This window comes from Dendropsophus ebraccatus, chromosome 15 (genome assembly GCF_027789765.1).
Source record: "Dendropsophus ebraccatus isolate aDenEbr1 chromosome 15, aDenEbr1.pat, whole genome shotgun sequence".
Taxonomy (NCBI): Eukaryota; Metazoa; Chordata; class Amphibia; order Anura; family Hylidae; genus Dendropsophus; species Dendropsophus ebraccatus.
Genome location: NC_091468.1, coordinates 14320422 through 14342644, shown reverse-complemented (window position 1 = coordinate 14342644; position 22223 = coordinate 14320422). Strand labels below are relative to the sequence as shown.

The 22223-nt window shown below is 45.5% G+C and overlaps 1 protein-coding gene across 7 annotated transcripts in view; it reads left to right on the top strand.

The window, feature by feature from the left end:
* The window catches only part of HHAT (hedgehog acyltransferase), a 272872-nt gene that overhangs the window by 112397 nt on the left and 138252 nt on the right, over window positions 1–22223 (top strand). For all 7 annotated transcript variants that reach the window (XM_069954817.1, XM_069954813.1, XM_069954815.1 and 4 more), the window contains one exon: window positions 17755–17790. In XM_069954817.1, the coding sequence (XP_069810918.1) occupies window positions 17755–17790 (36 nt within the window). The remainder of the gene's footprint in view (window positions 1–17754; window positions 17791–22223) is intronic.

Here is a 22223-nt window from a genome sequence, read left to right as displayed (position 1 = left end):
CCAGGAGGGGATATCCAATGGTTCCATATCAAATTTTTCCCAGAGCATGGCTAGATCAGAAGGTGTACGGACCGTAAGCATCTTGCCGTTATTCGTTATGCCCAGGCCAAAAGGGTAGAGCCATCTGAAGGGAATGTTCTTGGATCGGAGAACGTCTAGTAGTGGTTTAAGCAAGCGGCGTTTGCTAAGAGTGGAGGCCGCAATATCTTGGAAAATTTGGTAGTCAAACCCCTCGATGGATAGGGTTTTCTTTTTCTCAGGCTGCTTTAAGTATGGCTGCAGCATCCGGATAGGCAAGCAGTCCGCATGACAACATCTCGGGGTGGCTCACCTTGGGCCGGTTTAGCACGTAGGGCCCTGTGGATGCGCTCAATTTTGACAGAATCCGCCCTGTCAGCGCCAAGTAGGTCGCAAAAGATGGCGGTGGCTAGCTGTGGCAGGGCCTCATGCGCGTACGACTCAGGAATGCCGCGTAAACGGATATTCTTCCTCCGATTACGGTTTTCTTGGTCCTCTATGGCTAGAATGGCGTCGTTGAGGCGAGCACCATAGGCATTAAGGCTGTTTGCTACTGCAGAGCTATGGCGTATGATGTCAGACTGCTGGTTCTCCACTTGCTCAGCACGGAGGCCAATGTGCTGGACATCAGAGCACTGTGTCAGACTGGAAAGAATACACCACTTCCTGCAGGACACACAGCAGCTGATTAGTACTGAAAGACTGGAAATTCTTAAATAGATGCAAATTACAAATCTCTATAATTTTGTGACACCAGTTAAGATATACATATCATAAGATATATACATTGGTGCCTTGGATTACGAGCATAATTGGTTCCGGAACGGCGCTTGTAATCCAAATCCACTCTCAAACTAAAGCAAATTTTCCCATAAGAAATCATAGGAATGCAGACAATTGGTTCCACACCCCAAAAATAATGATTTATTATTCTAAATAACATGTAAAACAAATTAAACAAACATTCAGAAACAGCAGAATATGTGATATATAAGTTACTGTACAGTAATGGAGAGGATGGGAAACACAAGGGCTGACAGAGACTGCAGGGAGCATGAAGCAATGAGCAGGGCAGATGTGGGCACATACATGCAGCACTCTCTGTCCGGGGAGAGAGGGGTTACAGCTATGGAGAGATTACCTCCACAGTCCTGTCCCCTGATGTAAGCCCCAGCCTGAAGTGGATCTGCTATGATTTGGAAGGTGAGGGAGACTTCCTGGGTCAGAGTACAGGGCTGTAGACCCCGCTGTAGACCCAGTACAGGGAGCTCTTAAACCAAAGCAATGCTCTTATACCAAGTCACAATTTTGAAAAACTGTGAGCTCTTAAACCAAATGCTCTTAAACCAAGTTACTCTTAAACCAAGGTACCACTGTATATATGTGTATTTTGCTTACCCCCTTTAAGCCTAGGTCTTATGTTGAACAGAGAAGCATTAATATTGAAGATCACATTTAGAAACCTCAAGGCTTTGTAACTTTTTTTTTTTAGATAAAGAATCGACAAATTGTCATTATCACAGAGAACTTGTTTCCATGCAGCTTATTCCTTTCTTCCAATTAAAATCAGCAGGTATTGTCTGTCTCCATGGCTCCCATAAACCTCGCCTATACCATTCTATCCAATTTAGGAGCCGATCCCTTACCTCCGGCCGTTCTACGTCTAGCATCCCGCACATAGCCCACTGGCTGACGCTTATATCCCCATGTATAATGGGGCACTGTTTGTGTATGCAGAAATCATTTACATTGTAAAACGCAAAGCACTTGAGTGTGGTATAAGAGATGCCGACACCATTAAAAAAAAGACAACGCCACGGCGAAAGCGTAGTAAGCAAGAAAACGCCATCTGGACAGAAAACTCATTTGCCTCTTTCTACCTTGAAGACCTGGAATGATTTACAATGAATTGGTGTCTAATTTACCGATATGACACCCAGAGCTGTATTCAAAGTGCAGCCTGTTTACTAGTAGCTCTGGCTTCACAGCCATCTAGATGCCAGCCATTTCACTGCCTGGAGGATAGGTTCTGCTGATGTTCCGTGTGGGAGATGTAGTGTTTATACCAAATGCTGGTCAATAAAAGGAAATTACCCACAATTCACTTTAGGGTAGAATGTACTATTGTGTCAGACTGGAGAGAATACACCACTTCCTGCAGAAGTGAGTGAGCCAAAGAAAAGCCACAACCAAGGAAGGAGGCAGGAACTAAAGTTGTGTCTAGAAGTCAAGAGAACATTCAATAACTGATGGTTGAATGATCATTCGGCTGACCGTTATCTCTCTCAGCTTACCCCCATATACATGAATGTTCAGCATGGCTGAGTGTTCATGTTTTCTATATAGGGAGAGTATACTGCCACCAGACTGCTCTGGCAGAGCATGGGTACTACTACATGAGCCGATGGGGGCCCGATAATAACTGTAGACGAGTGCCGATCTGTTAGATCAGCGCTAGTTTATTGGGCTTATTACACGTCTCCATAATCGTTTAACAAGGGCTGCATCAACATCGTTACCGATGTCCTTGCAACCCTTGCTTAAACTGTATATATTACCTATCCATGCTGCAGAGCTCCTCTTGCGGTCTTCTTCTCCTCGAATCCCGCGCTGCAGCTCCAGAGCGGCCTCTCTCAGCTGACAGGACGCTCAGCCAATCACTTGCCACGGTGGTCCTGGCCTGTGATTGGCTGAGCGGCCTGTCAGCTCAGACAGGCCATTCTGAAGCTGCAATGCGCGGGACCCGGGGCGAAGAAGACCGCAAGAGGAGCCCTGCAGCATGGATAGGTAATGTATACAGTTTGGAAATCGTCAGCCGCCGGCCACGCACCACTATTACACGTTGCAATGCACGGTCGGCGCCCGACAATTATAAGTCCAAACCTATATCAACGATCAGCCAATGATCGTTGTCATCGGCTGATCGTTGTGTTTATTACACGGAGCGATAATCGGCTGGATAGGGACTATTCAACCGATTATTGTTCTGTGTAATAGGGCCCTATTGCGCCCAGATTAAATGGTTTGAGCGGTGAAAATCCATCATGTCCAACCCTCCTCTCCGTCGGTGTAGAGTTTGGAGGCAAATATAATATGGGAAATAGGAATGGCTAGAGGCTGGACGTAATGACTAAGGGCCAGCAGGTTTAATGAGAACTCCTAATGACCTCTTCGGTATTGGACGGGGTAAAGAGTCGCCATAGTATTAGAGATGAGTGAAGCAGCCGGAAATTTGTTTCGCTAGCTTCATGAATTTTCGGTCAATCTCGTTAAGATTCATGAATCGAATCTTAACGAATTTAATTAAAACAGCCAAAACTATAGTAGCTACAATACTGGGACTATTACGGAAGGACGGATTTGTTAAAGCATGTTGTTGTAAAAGTGTCAAAAATTGGAAAATCACAATTAAAAAACGTCAATCAGCAAGTCACTTATCCAATTTCCACCATTCCTCTTTTCTCTGTCCCTATATCTCTCTGTTAGTCTCTCACTGCTCTGCTGTAACTGCCTGCTACCATCCTGCTCTCTCCTCCACACACAGCCGACTGGCCACCTCCGTTACCAAACCTCCTTATATAGAGGGGGAGGTGCTGACATCACAGTGGGGCCTGCAGCTGATTGGACGGGCGCTAGGCATTATGATTAATCCCTTTCTCCCGCCCAGTGACGCTCCAGACACCATGTGCGGCTGCCATTTTGTTTTCTTGCAAAATTTCCTTAACAAATTGGCGGGAATTTGCTTTGCTCATCTCAACATAGTTTGATATGAAGCCAATGGGTAGGTAGAGGTAGCCGGACACTGTTGGTTCCTGACCACGTAAGCTCACCGAGCTATAGAAAGATAAAGTAGTTCTTAATCCCCTAAGATTTTCCACATCCCACTTTTGTCACTGTAACAGCCCATTAACTTTACATAGAGTCTCGTCCCACTTAGTCCTGGAGTACCAGTGATAAAGTCATGACGGAATACCAATGATAAATCCTGCTACAAAAATACTAGTGAATAAATAATAGCACTTAATAATTTAAAATTAAAATCTCTTTGCCCCAATTCACTTTAATCCTAAATTATTAACTGCTATATTTTATTAATGTTCTGTGCGTAGCACTCACCCGCTGACCACACCATATTGATTTTTTTACTTTTTTACTTTCCTTAATTAAACGAAACTTTTAAGTGGTACTTAACCTAAAATACTATATTTAATTTTACTCAAGTCATTTCCAGTTCAGTTGAGTTGTCCACTGTCCCTAATGGAGAGGTCTGAGTGCAAGAGCCCTGTATCAAGAGCGTCCCTTACTCTGGAGGACCTGTCCTGTTGTACATTACACAGACAGTCCATTGATTTCGGCACTATGTAAAGTTTAATTTTCATCTGTGGTGGAGCTTCAGGAAGATTGAACACGTATTGTTTTTTGTCAAGGAACCTTTCTAACAAGTAGGGATTGTCCATAGTGAAAATCTCCCATCAGTCAGGGTTTTCTGATTAGTTTGTTGGCGAGTCCATGTTTCCAACCGCTGTCACTAAAGGTTGTATCGAAGTTCCATGGTATGTCCAAGCCTTTACCTTTCTCTTATATTTGGATAGTTGTTTGATACAGGGGCATAACTATGAGATGTCTAGAGGTGCAGAGGCATTAGCTTCCAAGTGTCAGAAGATCCCACCAGTAATACACATGGTAGATGGGGCCCTCTTACACATAATGCGTTAGGGTCCAGTAGCTGGATTTGAATCCAGCCTTACACCTCTGGTTACATGGCTGAAGCTCTATAGGTTCTTGGGTTGGTGAACCTCTCTAGGTGTTATACTAGGTTACACATATCAACTGCTAACACCTGGTCTAGGAGTGTTCCAGACTTTGTCCAAAGTTAGAAGTCTATGGATGGGCAACAGCAGCAAGAAGTTCCTCACTCAGGAGAGTGGTCAAAAAGTCACCAAAACTGGACAGGTGATGTACTGAGGTTCTTAATAAAATGATTATTTTTTGCTAAACAATGGAAATAGTAGAAATTATTTGGCAGAACCCTTATAAAACTATGGATCCATCCTGCATTGTGCCAACATATCAAGTTCATGGTGGTGTATAATGGAACACAATGGGTTCTGTAATACCTACTTGATTTTTGTTGCTGATCACCATGACCTGTTTTTACATTTTCTGATGGTTCCTTCCAGAAGAATAGCCCAACAATTCATGTGATCTAAAGCAGGTTCCATGAACATGAGGATGACTTCGGTGTTCTCCAATGGCCACAGAGTCCACCCCAATCTTAATCCAGTGTAAAGCAGCAGATCCTAAACACCAATGATCAATGGATATGCTTGGGTGATATTCTGCATGGCACATGTTCTGGTGATGGCATAAGCAATAGCTTCACTGGCACGTATCGCCCCATCATGTGGCTGGCATTTTTGAAGTTGGTTTGAAGAGGAAGTTACATTACGATACTGACTGCTCTTTGACTTCCAATGTTCACTAGACCATAGTCTTGTGTTGTGAGATGTTTCCATTGTGTATTTTATTGTAACAGCTATAGCGATTGTGTGGTCGGCAATGTACTTGGGGATCTTCTTGCTATTACTTAAGAGGTCACGTACCAGGTTCTTCATGTTATTTGGGAAAGTCGACACTATTCATCTTGTCAAGTAGTTTTGATCATCTCATAGCATTGTTCTGCTCTTGAGTCGAGTGTGGTTCCCATTGTTTTATTCTGGACTGTATAATTGAATTATACTTTGGTTCCATAAGTGGCACTGGGCTAATCATCCTCCCGGACCATCTGTTCTTCCTAGAATCCATTGCCAGACTTGTTCTGCCGCACAGATGCCTGGCTACAAACCTCCATTCATGTTCTTCTGTTGAATCGGCAATGCATCAGTCTTACTCTTTTCTCTTGAAAGCTGAAATATGACTGAGCGGTACCGAGGACGAGCGCTGCTTAATTACAAAACCAATAGAATAAAATGTGGATGTGCCTACGTAAAGCATGAGATGAAGGCAACTGTATAATGGAAGGGCGTAGCTCCACAGGTTTTCCTCTTACCATATGTTATATCATATTGCCACCAACAGATTTAAGATCCAAAGCCTTTAATTGATCATTATTAACCTAATGAGATCTGAAGCTGGAAGGTTTATATAGTGATTGATTGCCGGGCTTGTATGACTGATTATCATAATGAGTTTCTACCCTGCCAAATAATGAGCTAGGAGCGCTCTGTTATGATGTGCAAAAAAAGGTACAATATGTACAGTTTTTGTGCTTAGGGGTTTTTGCAAAAGTTTAGGCACCCCAATTTACATTGTGTTGTTAAAGGGGTTATCAAGTGCTACAAAAACATGGCCACTTCCTTCCAGAGACAACATGACTCTTGTCTCCAGCTCTGGTGCGGTTTGCACTTAAACTCCATTCACGTCAATGGAACTATAACCCCACCCAAACTGGAGACAAGAGTGGTGTTGTCTTCTTAAAGGGGTTATCCAGCGCTACAAAAAATGGCCACTTTATTCCAGAGACAGCACCACTCTTGTCTCCAGTTTGGGTGCAGGTTTTGCAACTTAGTTCCATTGACGTGAATGGAGCTTAATTGCAAACCACACCTGAACTGGAGACAAAAGTCATGTGGTCTATGGAAGAAAGTGGCCATGTTTTTGTAGCACTGGATAACCCCTTTAAGAAGTCACTGCAGCCATTACAGGGAGCAAACCTGAACTTTGAATCATACCTTCTATTTTGGTCATGCAACATGAGTTGGCAGCTTGTCAAATGTCCAGGAGGCGGGCTCCACTGCTAAGAGCTTCCTGTATTGAGTTTCCTTAGTTTCCTGTATTGAGTTTCCTTAGTTCCTCCTGTCAGCTATGATTGACAGCTCTAGCATCAAATCGGGAGACTGTTAGTTAATACAGTTATCTGGTAATACAGAGTTTAGGGCAACTAATGAGAAGAGCCCGCCTTCTGGACACTTGGCACAGCAGTGCCTGGGGCATCAACATTTTTCTGCAATTCAAAGTACTTTTATACTTCCCTCCCTCTTTATAGAAATACTGACCAACTCCATTAAAGAGAGTCTGTCCCTTTAAGCATGTTATAGCCCAGTTAATAGTTTCTATAATAAACCAAAGACATAGGCATCAGGTTTTGCTATATGAACAATAGAGACATAAGTCAGAGTGATGGGGCAGGACCAAGTCTCCTCCAAGAGTCCTTGTAAGAAAGATCTCTCCAGATAACGCTGCATGTTATCGACTGCTGAACATTGACCTGCAGATGGCTTTAGCTCGCTCCTGTCATTCTTTAGGTGACTTATGTTCATTTTGTTTGTGGTTTGATTTGTTTTCCTATTCTAGTTGTTGTTCCATTTAGTCGTAATTTACATTGAGTAACTAGGGGTCATCTCCCGTGACATTGCTATGGAGATCATCCATTATAATGCCAATGGTTTTCACCTTCAACATCTTTTTTTTTTTTTTGCTATAAGTTTATTAGTTACGATAGAGGTAATGATGGCAGCAGCAGGAGAGGGGTGTACTGATCTTGTGGGAGAAAGTGACCTGCCCTCTCCTGTGGTTATACGAGTGAGAACAGGACTGTATCTGATTGGACCAGTGTCAGGAATTAAGGCCCTAATCCATGGAACTATTATCAACCGTATTTGGCTGATATCGGTCCTTACGGCCGATAATCATCCCGTGGAATAGAAGGCAACGATCAGCCGCCATCGTTAATGTCGGCTGATCATTGCAGTCGTTTGTCTTTCAAACATGTTGAAAAACAAACGACTGTGATAGCAGCGATCTGCTGCTGTCGCTCCATAGAATAGGAGCAGCGTCAGCAGACCGCCGCTATCCTCTATGGGCTGCCCAGACGATCTAGTGATCACCCGGGCAGCTCCCTGCGGCCTCTTCCGCACTCACCCACTCGCTGCCGCCACGTGGAATAGCGGTGGCAGCGAGCGGGGAACGAGGAGCAAAGGATCGCTAATAGCGCTCATTTGCTCCTCACCGGCCCGTGGAATAGGGGCTTTAGGTAGAATAGAGCGTATTTTAGCCAATCAGGTAATAGAAATGTTTACAGCAGCAGGAGAGGAGTGTGCTGATCTTATGGGAGATTACCTGTCCTCTCATGGGATGCTGGTCTTTAAGACAGGCCTGTATGTAGTGGGGTGAATGTCAATGCAGGCATACAATGCCCTTTAGCTTGTCTGATTATTGATAGCAGCAGGAGATGAATATGCTGACCTTGTGGAAGGCAGTGACCTCTCATTCCATGTGATCATGTAAGAGAAAACAAGACTGTATGGAATAATACCAATGTCAGAAATCTTATGCCAATAGAGCACCGTTTAGTAAATCTGATCATATTAATGATGACTGCAGTAGAAGCGGAATGTGCTGATTTTGTAGGGGGCAGTGACCTGTCCTCTCATGGGATAATGTATATGAGAATAGGGCTATAATAGAATACACTTCAGCTTATCGTAACATAAAACTATTGATGGCAACAGAAGCGGATTGTGCTGATCTTGTGGGAGGCAGTGACCTTTTCTCCCAGTGGGAACAGGACTAAAGTCAGAAATTGGGTGGCGGTAAGGCATCTTTTAATAAATCATATTATAGGAATGATGACTGCAGAAGGGGAGGAATATACTGATCTTGCTGTAGGAAGTGACCTGCCCTCTCATCAGATGATAGTTATGAAGGCAGGGTTGTATGTATTAAGGACAGTATTATGGCAGTAATAGAACACAGTTTAGTCAAAAGAAAGGACTGTTTAAAGCATCAGAAGCGGATTGTGCTAATCTTGTGGGAGGCACTGATTATATTAGTGACAACAAGGCCGTACCTCATCTCACTACAAATCTCAGCTATTGGGTAGGTATAGACCACCCTATAGCCCATGGGTAGGGAACCTTGGCTCTCCAGCTGTTGCAAAACTACAACTCCCATCATGCCTGGACAGCCAAAGCTTTAGCTGTGGCTGTCCAGGCATAATGGGAGTTGTAGTTTTGCAACAGCTGGAGAGCAAATGTTCCCTACCCCTCCTTTAGCCAATGAGATCATTGGAGTAGTATACCGATGACCATGTAAAATAATGTAAAATTCCATTAATTAAAAAAAAAAAAAAAAAAAATCTCCCTATCTGAAGGTTTTCCCCTGGTTTCCATTTGTATTACTTCTCCTTCAGAGCTCATACACTCTTCAGTTTGCCTGTTTGTGTTGTGTCTGTAGCTCGGATACACAACACCGGCAATAAGAACCATTATCTCCCAATTTAGGGATTAAACACGAGGACGCAGGACACAAGACGCGGCTCCGCTCAGCCGCACGGGCCATAAACATTTGCTGGCATCGCCTGGAGACGTTATGAAAATGATAAAACAAACGTCCGCGGAGAACCGTCGGCTATTCTTACGCTGGGAATTTGGAGATGTTATTGAATCGATGAAAAGCAATTGAATTTTCAATAAAGTTTTCTAGTCGCTGAAAGACTGATATGTGTCGGGGTTAAAAAGCCGCTGATTACAAGATCACTGATTTCCCTGGATGAAATATGTATTCAGCAGGACTTTACAAATGAAAGGAAAATATTTCAATGATGGGCAACGTACGGAAAATCAATTGACTTGGAGTCTGGTGGCAAATAATATTTACTGAGATGACTTTCATTTTTTCCCTGTGTATGCGGAGGAAAAACCAAAAAACATAGGGGGAGATTTATCAAACATGGTGTAAAGTGAAACTGGCTCAGTTGCCCCTAGCAACCAATCAGATTCCACCTTTCATTTTCCATAGAGTCTGTGAGGAATGAAAGGAGGGACCTGATTGGTTGCTAGGGGCAACTGGGCCTGTTTCACTTTACACCATGTTTGATAAATCTCCCCCATATTGTTTAAATAGAGTGTTCAAATTATTCTGCATTGACTACACTGTAACGTCTCTGCTCTGTAACCACTAGATAATATGTGTAACATTGCTGGGCGACACTCGCCAGCAGAAGCGCTGTCCTGTGCGCTCCTCTAGTTGTCCTGGGGCTGCTTGTGTCTTCTGCTGTCTTCTTCCTCCTTCTGCTGCAATGACACCTCTGGCCACTAATACACTATAGGGCAGGGGTACTCAACAACTTTTAGTGAAGGTGCACTTACGGGGTCTATAGTCAGGTGAAGGTCCGAGCTGAACATCGTTTCACAAACGTTCAACTATTTACATACAGAATTGCTGCTTATTAGCGGGAAAACTGGCATTTTTTCTCTCTCCCCAGCCCTTTGATATAAGGTACAAAGGGGGTGAATGCCCTGGTTGTATATAGCCCCCCCTGTTGCTCCCCCAGTAGTGTATAGCCCCCCTGTACGCTCTCCCCCAGTAGTGTATAGCCCCCTGTTGCTCCCCCAGTAGTATATAGCCCCCCCATGTGCACTCTCCCCCTGTAGTATATAGCCCCCTGTGAGCTCCCCCCAGTAGTATATAGCCCCCCGTGCTCTCCCCTGTAGTATATAGCCCCCTGTGAGTTCCCCCCAGTAGTATATAACCCCCCCTGTGAGCTCCCCCCAGTAGTATATAGCCCCCCTGTGAGCTCCCCCCAGTAGTATATAGCCCCCCTGTGCTCTCCCCCTGTATATAGCCCCCCCTGTAAGCTCCCCCCAGTAGTATATAGTTCCCCTGTGCTCTCCCCCTGTAGTATATAGCCCCCTGTGAGCTCCCCCAGTAGTATATAACCCCCCTGTGCTCTCCCCCTGTAGTATATATCCCCCTGTGAGCTACCCCCAGTAGTATATAGCCCCCTGTGCTCTCCTTCTGTAGTATATAGCCACTTGTGAGCTCCCCCAGTAGTATATAGCCCCCCTGTGAGCTCCCCCCAGTAGTATATAGCCCCCCTGTGAGCTCCCCCCAGTAGTATATAGCCCCCCTGTGCTCTCCCCCTGTATATAGCCCCCCTGTTAGCTCCCCCCAGTAGTATATAGCCCCCCTGTGCTCTCCCCCTGTAGTATATAGCCCTCTGTGAGCTCCCCCCAGTAGTATATAGCCCCCCTGTGCTCTCCCCCTGTAGTATATAGCCCCCTGTGAGCTCCCCCCAGTAGTATATAGCCCCCTATGCTCTCCCCCTGTAGTATATAGCCCCTTGTGAGCTCCCCCCAGTAGTATATAGCCCCCCTGTGAGGTCCCCCCAGTAGTATATATAGGCCCCCTGTGCTCTCCCCCTGTGATCTCCCCCCAGTAGTATATAGCCCCCTGTGAGGTCCCCCCAGTAGTATATAGGCCCCCTGTGCTCTCCCCCCAGTAGTATATAGCCCTCCTGTGCTCTCCCACAGTAGTATATAGCCCCCTGTGATCTCCCCCCAGTAGTACATAGCCCCCTGTGCTCTCCCCCTGTAGTATATAGCCCCCCTGTGCGCTCTCCCCTTATAGATGGCCCCCAGACAAAAAAACTAACAAACAACAACTCACCTAGCACCTCACTCCCCCGCTGCGCCTGTCTTCTCTTCTCCTGTCGGTCCGGCCCCCGGCTTATTCGCGCTCTCTGGGGATGTCCCGGAGATTCCCCAGCAGAGCGCGCACCAGTGACCTCAGTGTACGCCGCCGGCCTGTACTTCTGGTAGAGCACGCCGACGGCATACACTGAGGTCACTGGTGCGCGCTCTGCTGGGGAATCCCCGGGACGAGAGCGTGTATCAGCCGGGGGCCGGACCGACACTGCCCCCAGCCCCACAGGCGTACTGCAACCTAAGGACAGTACGCCTATGGGGCGGGAGGCAGTGCGGTGGGGAGCGGGACCTCCTAACTGCCCCGGATCCGGTCCGTCCCGGAACGGAACAGATCCGGGGCGGTTAAGAGGTCTGACCAGGGGTCCGGACAGCTGGCCTCCGCGGTCCGGGTTCTGACCGTGGTCCGCCAGTTGAGGACCCCTGCTATAGGGTAAAATGAAGGTAAAATACAGTAAAACTTTTCCCTTAAAATGTAACTATCATTTCTTGCTTGCGGCAGGATACGCTGTTAAAATCCTGCCACTGACATGTCTGTTTGGGTGCGTGTTGGGGATGGAATAGAGCAAAAAATGATAGTTGCACTTTAAGGCCACGTTCACACAATGTGAATTTTCTATTAATCACGGCTGTTGTTGCCGATTTACAATTTACCCAGCCAGAGTGTAAACACACGGAAAAATGATAAACGCCCCCCCCCCCCCCCCCGTAACACCTCCTCTCCGCCCCACTGGCGCAGGAGACGCAGATGGGCCTGAGCGGCGTAAAAATATTAGCAAATTATCAATTTGTGAATAGTTTATTCGCATCAGGTCCATCTGCACCAAAAAAAGGCATTTTAGCCTTTTAATAAATTTCCCCCTAGTATACACTCCGGCCGGGATCCCTAGTGGCCGCAGCGAAAACTGACATGTCAGTTTTGTGTAGCCGCTATTCATTGACCAGCGGCCGCACAACACTGACAGCTCACACAATAGAGTGCGGGGCTCCAGTCGCCCACATCCAAATTCAGCACAAATGAAGTTCATCTGGCCAGTACTGCAGTACCGGCCAGGATGAACTTTACTGACCCCGGCCTGTCACAGAATGGCCAGTGTCTCACATAGTGTGAACCCAGCCTAAAAATTTGCTCACACATGGTATTTCCATCATTCTTTTGGTCAGTATTTTTTTTTTTTTAATAACGAGTGGAACAGGGAAAAGTTATAATAGAAAGATTTTCACAGCTTGACTACGACCACATAATTTCGGGTTTTTTGCCTATTGATCACAGTAAGAGCTGTTATTTGGGCTCGAGCGGATAGTCATCCAAAAAAACGGTTGCCAATTTGCCAAATAAAGAAGTTGTGTAGCTGGGCTCTTCTATGTTTTCAACCTACTCACGGTTTTGTTTGAAAAAAGACTGACGGAAATACTATTTGTGAACATAGCGAGGAACAAGGATCAAGCCACCCACCATCTACAGTAGCGGGGTGCTCTCATGTCTAGGGGACCTGCATGACCCTATAGTGCAGCCCCATTCTTACCAACTTGGTAAATGTTCTGGAGAGTATCTTTTGGGTCCCTGGGTCCACTCCAACCACGTGTGATCTAACCGAGAAATACAAGAACTGATGACCCTGACGGTCAGTTGCTACCGTGCGTTCTCCTGAAAAGAACTGAGCGATTGCCATTAGTAAAGTGCCCAGCCACATTTATCTCGAAACTTTCCATGTTTTGGAATCTCCAAAGAATTTGTCTATTTAATCAGAACCTCATTAGTTCTTGCCATACGCAGCATATAGACCACCTGAGATGTCAGAGAATAGTAAAGTACATTGACGATACTCTCTAGGCTCCTCATTACAGAAGCTTACCTGCTGCAGTTATCTTATTACTTAGTAATCTCACTTGGGGTTCGGTAGTCTGTACTTTATAATCATTCAGCCTATAATTAAAACCAACCTTCCCTTCCTGATCCTGTGATAGACCTGTGGTTATACACAGCAGCCAATCAGAGGAGGCCGAGCTGCAGACGAGGGAGGGAGAGTAGGGACCTGAACCAATCAGGGGGCAGGAGGCGTTTTGCCAAATTGTAATCATGGGCCACAGCTCTGTTATGTTGTCATCCATGTATATGAGAGCAGGAGGCCTTGTGCACCTTCACCTGTGTGTACAGCAGTAATGGAAGTAGGAGCTATGGGGATGGCTGAGATCTGGGGATTAGCTATAAAACAGCCAAGGAGGAAGCACTAAAGAAAACAAATATCAAGTTAGCAGCAACTTATATATTATATATATATCAGGTACATATATATTTTCAACTCACAGTTGGGCATTTACTATATGACTATGTTTACACACTGTAAAATAAAAGCGAATTATGGCCGTAATTTTTATGATACAAATATTAAAAAGTGTTTTCAATATAATAATGCACTCCACTTGAAGTCAGTGGGAAATTTTTCAGCAGTGTATGACCGTCCTTTAATAAACATGCTCATAATTTACCTCTTTTTTTTCCAATTTCGGCAGTTTTTTTCAGCTTTCATGCTCCTGATTTCATAGTAGGAAAATGCACCCCAGTATCTTCATAGCACAGCCTCTAGACCAGCAGCATGGAGAACAGTATAGAGCAGTACTAAGCAGTATAACATGTAAATCCAGTGCTGGGAGAGATACAACACAAGCTGCTGCAGCTTTATGTTGTTCCTCTGCCCCTGTGTATCTCCAGCCACCCTGCCCCCCTTTTCCATAATACTTCTTTGGACTGGTGCGCTAATCCACCTGGATACAGATTTGGTCTTGGTTCAAACATAGTATTTCCAGCAGTCTTTTGGACAGTATTTTTTTTCAATCAAAATGAGTGGCACTGACAGGGCAAAATTATAATTGATAGATTTGTACAGTTTCTGTGTTTTTATCTCACTCCTGGTGTTGGTGTTGGTAAGAAAAAAGACTTACCAAAAGACTGATGAAAATACTATGTGTAAACATAGCCTTGAGCTGTTTTTTTTTTTGCTAAGTAGTTATGCAATTAGGGGGATTGAAAGAGCAAGAAAGAAGCCAGAAAAGTGGCAAAAGAGGCATTTTTTTCGGATAAGATATATTACAAAGTTTTTTTTTTATATTTGCTTGAACTACCAATTCATGCAAACTTTACAGAATGTGTAGCGTCTGTTTAAGAGTTTCGCAGGATAGTATTCAGGTTTCTATGGGTGTTTTATGCATCATATCAAGACCAGACCTTGATGGCTATTTGTGTCATGCAGTAGGAGTTCCAAGAAGTTGCCCTCTCCTATAGGCTCCGTTCATCACTGAATTGAGCGCTTTCACTATCAGCCGGTAGTGTTGTCGTTTGGCTGGTCTCCCTGAGATTAGTGATCTGTTTCTCTTCTGGCTCTACTGGGCATTGCTCCCACCTAGCCAGAATCCTGCTCCACACTGATGAGGGGCAACACCCTGAAACAGCTGTATGTGGATACCTGACCTTGGTTTTTCCCTTGTCATTACATTGACTTATAGGGCCACTTAATATGGTGGTTTTGGTGGTTTCCTTACAGGAGCTGCCCCTTGGCTGGGTCCTTCCCGGAGGGATATCTGGCTAGTCATGTGTTTCGAGACTCTTTAATGAGGCTCGACGGGCTCTTCTTTTGCATATTCAATGCACCTAGGATTTCACTGCACTGAGCGCTTTCACTAGCAGACGGCAGTGTTATCGTTTGGCCGGTCTCCTTGAGATCAGCAATCTGTTTCTCCGTTCACACGGAGTAAAACTGGAGGAATTCCACTCCCGTCAGCCTCCGTGTCATACTGGCAGTCTAATTGACATGTCCATTCTTCCGCGTGGAAAGAGGAGGCGCGCGAGGCTCCCATAGACAGCCAGTATGACACGGAGGCTGGCGGGATATGTAACTGATGAATTCTGTTGACCTTTGTTGAGTACAATAAGATATCTACGAAGCAGTGAAAAAAAAAAAACCATTTCAATTGGTGTGAGTCCTTTGGGCCTGTACGTCAAACAGTCAAAGCTAGGACCCTTATCATTCACAATGGTGCCCAAAGTCACAGACTCACACACAGAAGGGCAGTAATCCTCCGCTAGCCGAAATCTCACCCGTGTCAAAATAACCTGGACCAGTCACTTATACCATCAGACTAGTTGTTTCTCTGCATTACACACCATCATGTGTGATACAGAACACACAGCAGCATCTATCTGTAGAATAACACATAATGCCATGTCTCTAATGGATTTTTGATTTCTCTGCTCCATTAAAAATGTAAATGACGATATATATGGGACGTGGTGACATATCATCACAGAACACCCTCACACTCCTGCTCGTCATTTGTCATCGCTCGTGGCATGTTGTCATATTATATACCGGCTCATATACTTCTTCTTATACTCATTTATCAACTATCATAAAGGGCTAAGAGTTCTGCACTGTAAGTGTATACATCCCGGAACTTGACTATATTTGCTCAGTTAAAGGGGTACTCCAGTATCAGTAAAATGTATTCAAAGTCGGATCACAGAGGGGAGACATCCCCAGTGCTCCGATGTGTGCCGGGGTTTCGTGAATAGACCGGTGCCATTCAACTGGTTGGCGGTATCCTTGCCCTGGCGCTGTTCCTTTAATAATAATATACCCAAAGTGATGAACGTGATGGTACATTCAAAAATATATATTGTACATAAAATATTACCCCAAGATATATAACTTACTTTTATAGTGTTATCATTAATAGTACTGGCCTTAGAGTGGTTTTTCATGATTCACCCCCGATGTTGTGTGGTTTTGTCAGTATTGTATTGTCTCCAGCTCCCCTACTCCTCCCTCTCTCTGGAGACAACACATCATTCTCTCCTATCTCAGGAACTGTGGCCAGATATTGTCTATGAGTTCAAGCTCCACCCCCTGAGTGATGTCACCACCTGTGATCAGTCCCTCCACCCTGCATCATCATCTCGCCAACATATACACATATACAGTGGTGCCTTGGATTACGAGCATAATTCGTTCCGGGGCCGCGCTTGTAATCCAAATCCACTCTCAAACCAAAGCAAAATTCCCCATAGGAAATCATTGAAATGCAGACAATTGGTTCAACCCCCCAAAAATAATGATTTTATATTCTGAATAACATGTAAAACAAATGAAACAGCTGAATATGTAATATTATAAGTTACTGTACAGTATAGCAATCAGCATGTGGAGTAAAATGTATAGTAAGGGCATAAACCTGAAATACAGCAGCGGTTTATAGATACAGGATGGAGCTGCAGATCCCCATAATGCAATAATGTAGTGTAGTACAACAGGCTAGAATAGAAAAAGAAGCATGGCTGCTGTCAGAGGTCTGTGTGGTCACATGACAGCAATGGGGAAGGGGGGGGGGTGTTCAGTATGGACCAATCAGGACTGACAGACTTCAGGGAGCATGAAGGAATGAGCAGGGCAGATGTGGGCACATACATGCAGCACTCTCTGTCCGGGGAGAGAGGGGTTACAGCTATGGAGAGATTACCCCCACAGTCCTGTCCCCTGATGTAAGCCTCAGCCTGAAGAGGATCTGCTATGATTTGAAAGGTGAGGGAGACTTCCTGGGTCAGAGTACAGTGCTGTAGACCCCGCTATGCAGGCCATGCCCCTCCCCCACTCCCCCTCCCACCCAGTACAGGGAGCTCTTAAACCAAAGCAATGCTCTTAAACCAAGTCACAATTTAGAAAAACCTGTGAGCTCTTAAACCAAAAAGCTCTTAAACCAAGTTACTCTTAAACCAAGGTAGCACTGTACTTATCTTTATTGGGACATTTAGGTAAGAATAAGGTGTTGCTAAATGATGCATCAGCAAGAAGAGCAGACAGGGAATAAATGCAGCAGGTACTGAAGCCTTCCTGGTAATAATCAGTGCCTATGGCTGTATCCATGTTTTCCAGGACTCCCTAGGGCTGTATCCAACTTTTCCAGCAACAGGAGTGAAATGCAGAGCGTTTGGGTTTGGATGAACCTGAATGTTCAGTAACTTTGCTCATCTCTAATCGTATTTATGATTGTGAAGTCGTGGTGTGAACAGCCCCTATTAACAGATATCAGGGAAACCTTTTCTTTAAGCTTTTGTAGGAAGCGATCAGTACAGATTTCCTCAAAAAATGGGGAAAGCAGAGGAGGCATCCATCTTTGATCATGTCGCATATACAGAAGGTGTTCAGTAAATGTAAGTACACATTGTGATGCTCATTTTTCTGCCTCTCTTTATTTACAGGTGTTTCGATGTCGGCCTTCATCGTTTCCTAGTGAGGTAAGCCGAAAATAAGAAGAACAAACACTCAGTAGAGGTAAACTGTTGACTTTGTGTTTAGTCTCCATGTTACGTAGTATTTGTTCTTGGCAGCCGGACCACATGGCGCTGGCAGCTGAAAGGGGGGGGGGGGGGTTCGCTAAAATTAATGGAGCCATTTCTCAATCTTGAAACACTTATGTACTGTATTATTTTGTATAGAGAATAATCCACAGCTTATATAACATATGAAACCTGCCACCCCCAACAAGGATAATGTTATAATTCTGGACTGCTCAGCTTTCATTATACTCTACTACAGAAGACAAACATGGGGAAGATTTATCAAACATGGTGTAAAGTGAAACTGGCTCAGTCGCCCCTAGCAACCAATCAGATTCCACCTTTCATTCCTCACAGACTCTTTGGAAAATGAAAGGTGGAATCTGATTGGTTGCTAGGGGCAACTGAGCCAGTTTCACTTTACACCATGTTTGATAAATGTCCCCCAGTGTGTATGAGGGTGGGTTACTTCTGTATTTTATCCAAGGAGTCCAGAGATATGAGAGGCACCGGGGTCCTGATACCTCAGGGGGCTCAAAAGGTCTCTCTACCACATAGAACACTAGAATTATACATGTCACATGGTAGGTGGGGGACCATTTACACACTTAGGGCCCTATTCCACAGGACGATTATCGTTCAGATTATCGTTAAGTCGTTTGACTCTAAGCAATAATCGTTCGGTTGAATAGCAGTTGACGATCAACGAGCGAATGAGAAATCGTTGATCACTTAATAAGACCTGGACCTATTTTTATCATTGCTCGTTCGTATTGAATAAGACGTCGTTCGGTCGTTCGCAGTAGTGCCGAACGCAATAGCGACGACATCAAGACGACCGCAAGAACGATCATAAGTAACGATTATCATTCCATGTAAATGGGTGAACGATTTCAGGTCTTTTGCAATAGCGGTTGTTTGAGATCGTTTATCGTTAACTATTATGCGAACGATGATCGTCCCGTGGAAAAGGGACCAAGGTTAACGAATGTACTTTTGTGGATCTTTTAGGCATAGAGCTACACTATAATTTTTTTACCATTGTTGAATAATTTTAAAGGGGTTGTTCACCAAAAATGTTTTAGTTTCAAATTAACCGGTGCCAGAAAGTTATATAGATTTGTAATTTACTTCTATTAAAAAAATCTCCAGTCTTCCAGTACCAATCAGTTGCTGTGTGTCCTGCAGGAAGTGGTGAATTCTTTCCAGTCTGACACAGTGCTCTCTGCCGCCACCTCTGTCCATGTCAGGAACTGTCCAGAACAGGAGCAAATTCCCCTAGAAAACCTCTCCTGCTTGCCAGACTGGAAAGAATTCCACTTCCTGCAGGAGAAAAAGCAGCTGATAAGTACTAGAAGACTATATATATATATATATATATATATATATATATATATATATATATATATATACATAATTGCCAACATTTGAAATTTTTTTTCAGGGACACTTTAGCGTTAAAAAGGGTGTAGCTTATTGTGGGTGTTGTCTCGGTGGGGTGTGGTCCATCAATCAATTTTCCAGTTTGAATTTACAGTCAGAACAACACAAAAGGAGCATTACACACCCCAGTATTAGGTCCCCAGTTTATTACACACCCCAGTATTAGGTCCCCGGTATATTACACACCCCACTCAGAGCAGGCTGAGACTTAGAGATAGCATTTTACTGACTGACTGTACATACTGGTAGTTTGTACCCATATGATGCAGCTGCACCCCATATCATCATACTACAACCCCCTTCATCCTACTGCCCCTCCATCATCATACTACAACCCCCTTCATCCTACTGCTCCTCCATCATCATACTACTACTCCCTTCATCCTCCTGCCCTTCCATCATCATATTACTACCCCTTGATCATCCTCCTGCCCCTCCATCATCATACTACTTCCCCCTTCATCCTCCTCCTGTCCTTTCATCATCATACCAGTACCCCCTTCAGCTTCCTCTTGTCATTTCATCTGTATGTTAAACAAAAAAAAAACTATACCTACCTCACCAGTATGGTTCCTCTAGTCCTCTCCCTGCTCTGCATGAGTGACAGCACTTGCGCTGGAAGGGGGCGGGACTTCCCGCGGTGGGAGCGGAGCTGCCCGGGACATACCCGGGACATGGTTTTGCCCGGACTGTCTCCTCAGTATCGGGACAGTCCCGGCAAACCGGGACTGTTGGCAACTATGCATTTACATATATATAATATATATATATATATATATATATATATATATATATATATATATATATATATGCATATCCGTGCTGCCAGTTTCCTGTTAACAATTTTCGGCACCAATTCTTTTGTTAATTAACAGAAATAGGCAATCACAAGAGCGAAATGCAATGCTTGTAAAGTGCAGCAGCCGCTTCATTCTGCATTCACTGCAATGGGGATGTACTGTATACAGGCTCGGACTGGGCCACCGGGGGGCCGGGGAAACCCCCGGTGGGCCCCGAGCTGGAGTCGGCCCCCCCGCTCCTAGGGGGGCCGGGGGCCGCGCCTCCCTTTTTAACTGGAAGCGATCGCAACAATCGCTTCCAGTTAAATGTAAGGAAGTGTTCTGATTGACAAAGCGGGAAGCCGTAGGCTTCCCACCCTGTCAATCACTCTTGTGACCGCAAGCAGAGATTTGCTTGCGATCACAAGAGTGTCGCAAGCTCCGTTGCGAAGTGCCGCCAGCGCCATCACTGACCTCAGTGTGCGCCGCGGCGGCTAGGACTTCCGGTTCATGGAGCGAATACTGGAAGTCCCAGCCACCGCGGCGCACACTGAGGTCAGTGATGGCGCTGGCGGCACTTCGCAACGGAGCTGCTCACCTGTCAGGAGAAGAGAGAAGAGGAGTCCGGCGTCCGACGGGGGAGCGTGTGGTTAGGTGAGTAGTCTTGTGTTTTGTTTTGTTTTTGTTTTTTATCAGAGGGGGTAAGATAAGGGGGGGGGCTGTATACAGGGGGAGGACAACATAGGGGGGGGTATATAGAGGGGGAGGAGAAAAAAAAGGGGGGTTATATACAGGGGAAGACAACATAAGGGGGGCTGTATACAGGTTGGAGGACAACATTAGGGGGGCTGTATACAGGGGGGACAACATAAGGGGCTATATACAGGGGGGAGGACAACATAAGGGGCTATATACAGGGGGAGGACAACAGAAGGGGGGCTATATACAGGGGAGGACAACAGAAGGGGGGCTATATACAGGGGAGGACAACAGAAGGGGGGCTATATACAGGGGAGGACAACATAAGGGGGGCTTTATACAGGGGGGGTACAACAGAAGGGGGGCTATATACAGGGGGGGACAACAGAAGGGGGGCTATATACAGGGGGGGACAACAGAAGGGAGGCTATATACAGGGGAGGACAACAGAAGGGGGGCTGTATACAGGGGGAGGACAACAGAAGGGGGGCTATATACAGGGGAGGACAACATAAGGGGGGCTTTATACAGGGGGGACAACATAAGGGGGGCTATATACAGGGGAGGACAACATAAGGGGGGCTGTATACAGGGGGAGGACAACATAAGGGGGGCTGTATACAGGGGGAGGACAACATAGGAGGGCTATATACAGGGGGAGGACAACATAAGGGGGCTGTATACAGGGGAGGACAACATAAGGGGGTATATACAGGGAAGGAAAACATAAGGGGGCTGTATACAGGGGGAGGACAACATAAGGGGGGCTGTATACAGGGGGGGAGGACAACATAAGGGGGGCTATATACAGGGGGAGGACAACATAAGGGGGCTGTATACAGGGGAGGACAACATAAGGGGGCTGTATACAGGGGAGGACAACATAAGGGGGGCTATATACAGGGGGAGGACAACATTGGGGGGGGCTGTATACAGGGGGAGGACAACATAAGGGGGGCTATATACAGGGGGAGGACAACAGAAGGGGGTCTGTATACAGGGGGAGGACAACATAAGGGGGGCTATATACAGGGGGAGGACAACATAAGGGGGTCTGTATACAGGGGGAGGACAACATAAGGGGGGGCTGTATACAGGGGGAGGACAACATAAGGGAGTCTGTATACAGGGGGAGGACAACAGAAGGGGGTCTGTATACAGGGGGAGGACAACAGAAGGGGGTCTGTATACAGGGGGAGGACAACAGAAGGGGGGCTATATACAGGGGGAGGACAACATAAGGGGGGCTGTATACAGGGGAAGGACAACATAAGGGGGGTATATACAGGGGAAGGACAACATAAGGGGGCTATATACAGGGGAAGGAAAACATAAGGGGCTATATACAGGAAAGGACAATATAAGGGGGGCTGTATACAGGAAAGGACAACATAAGGGGGGCTATATACAGGGGAAGGACAACATAAGGGGCTATATACAGGGGAAGGAAAACATAAGGGGCTATATGGG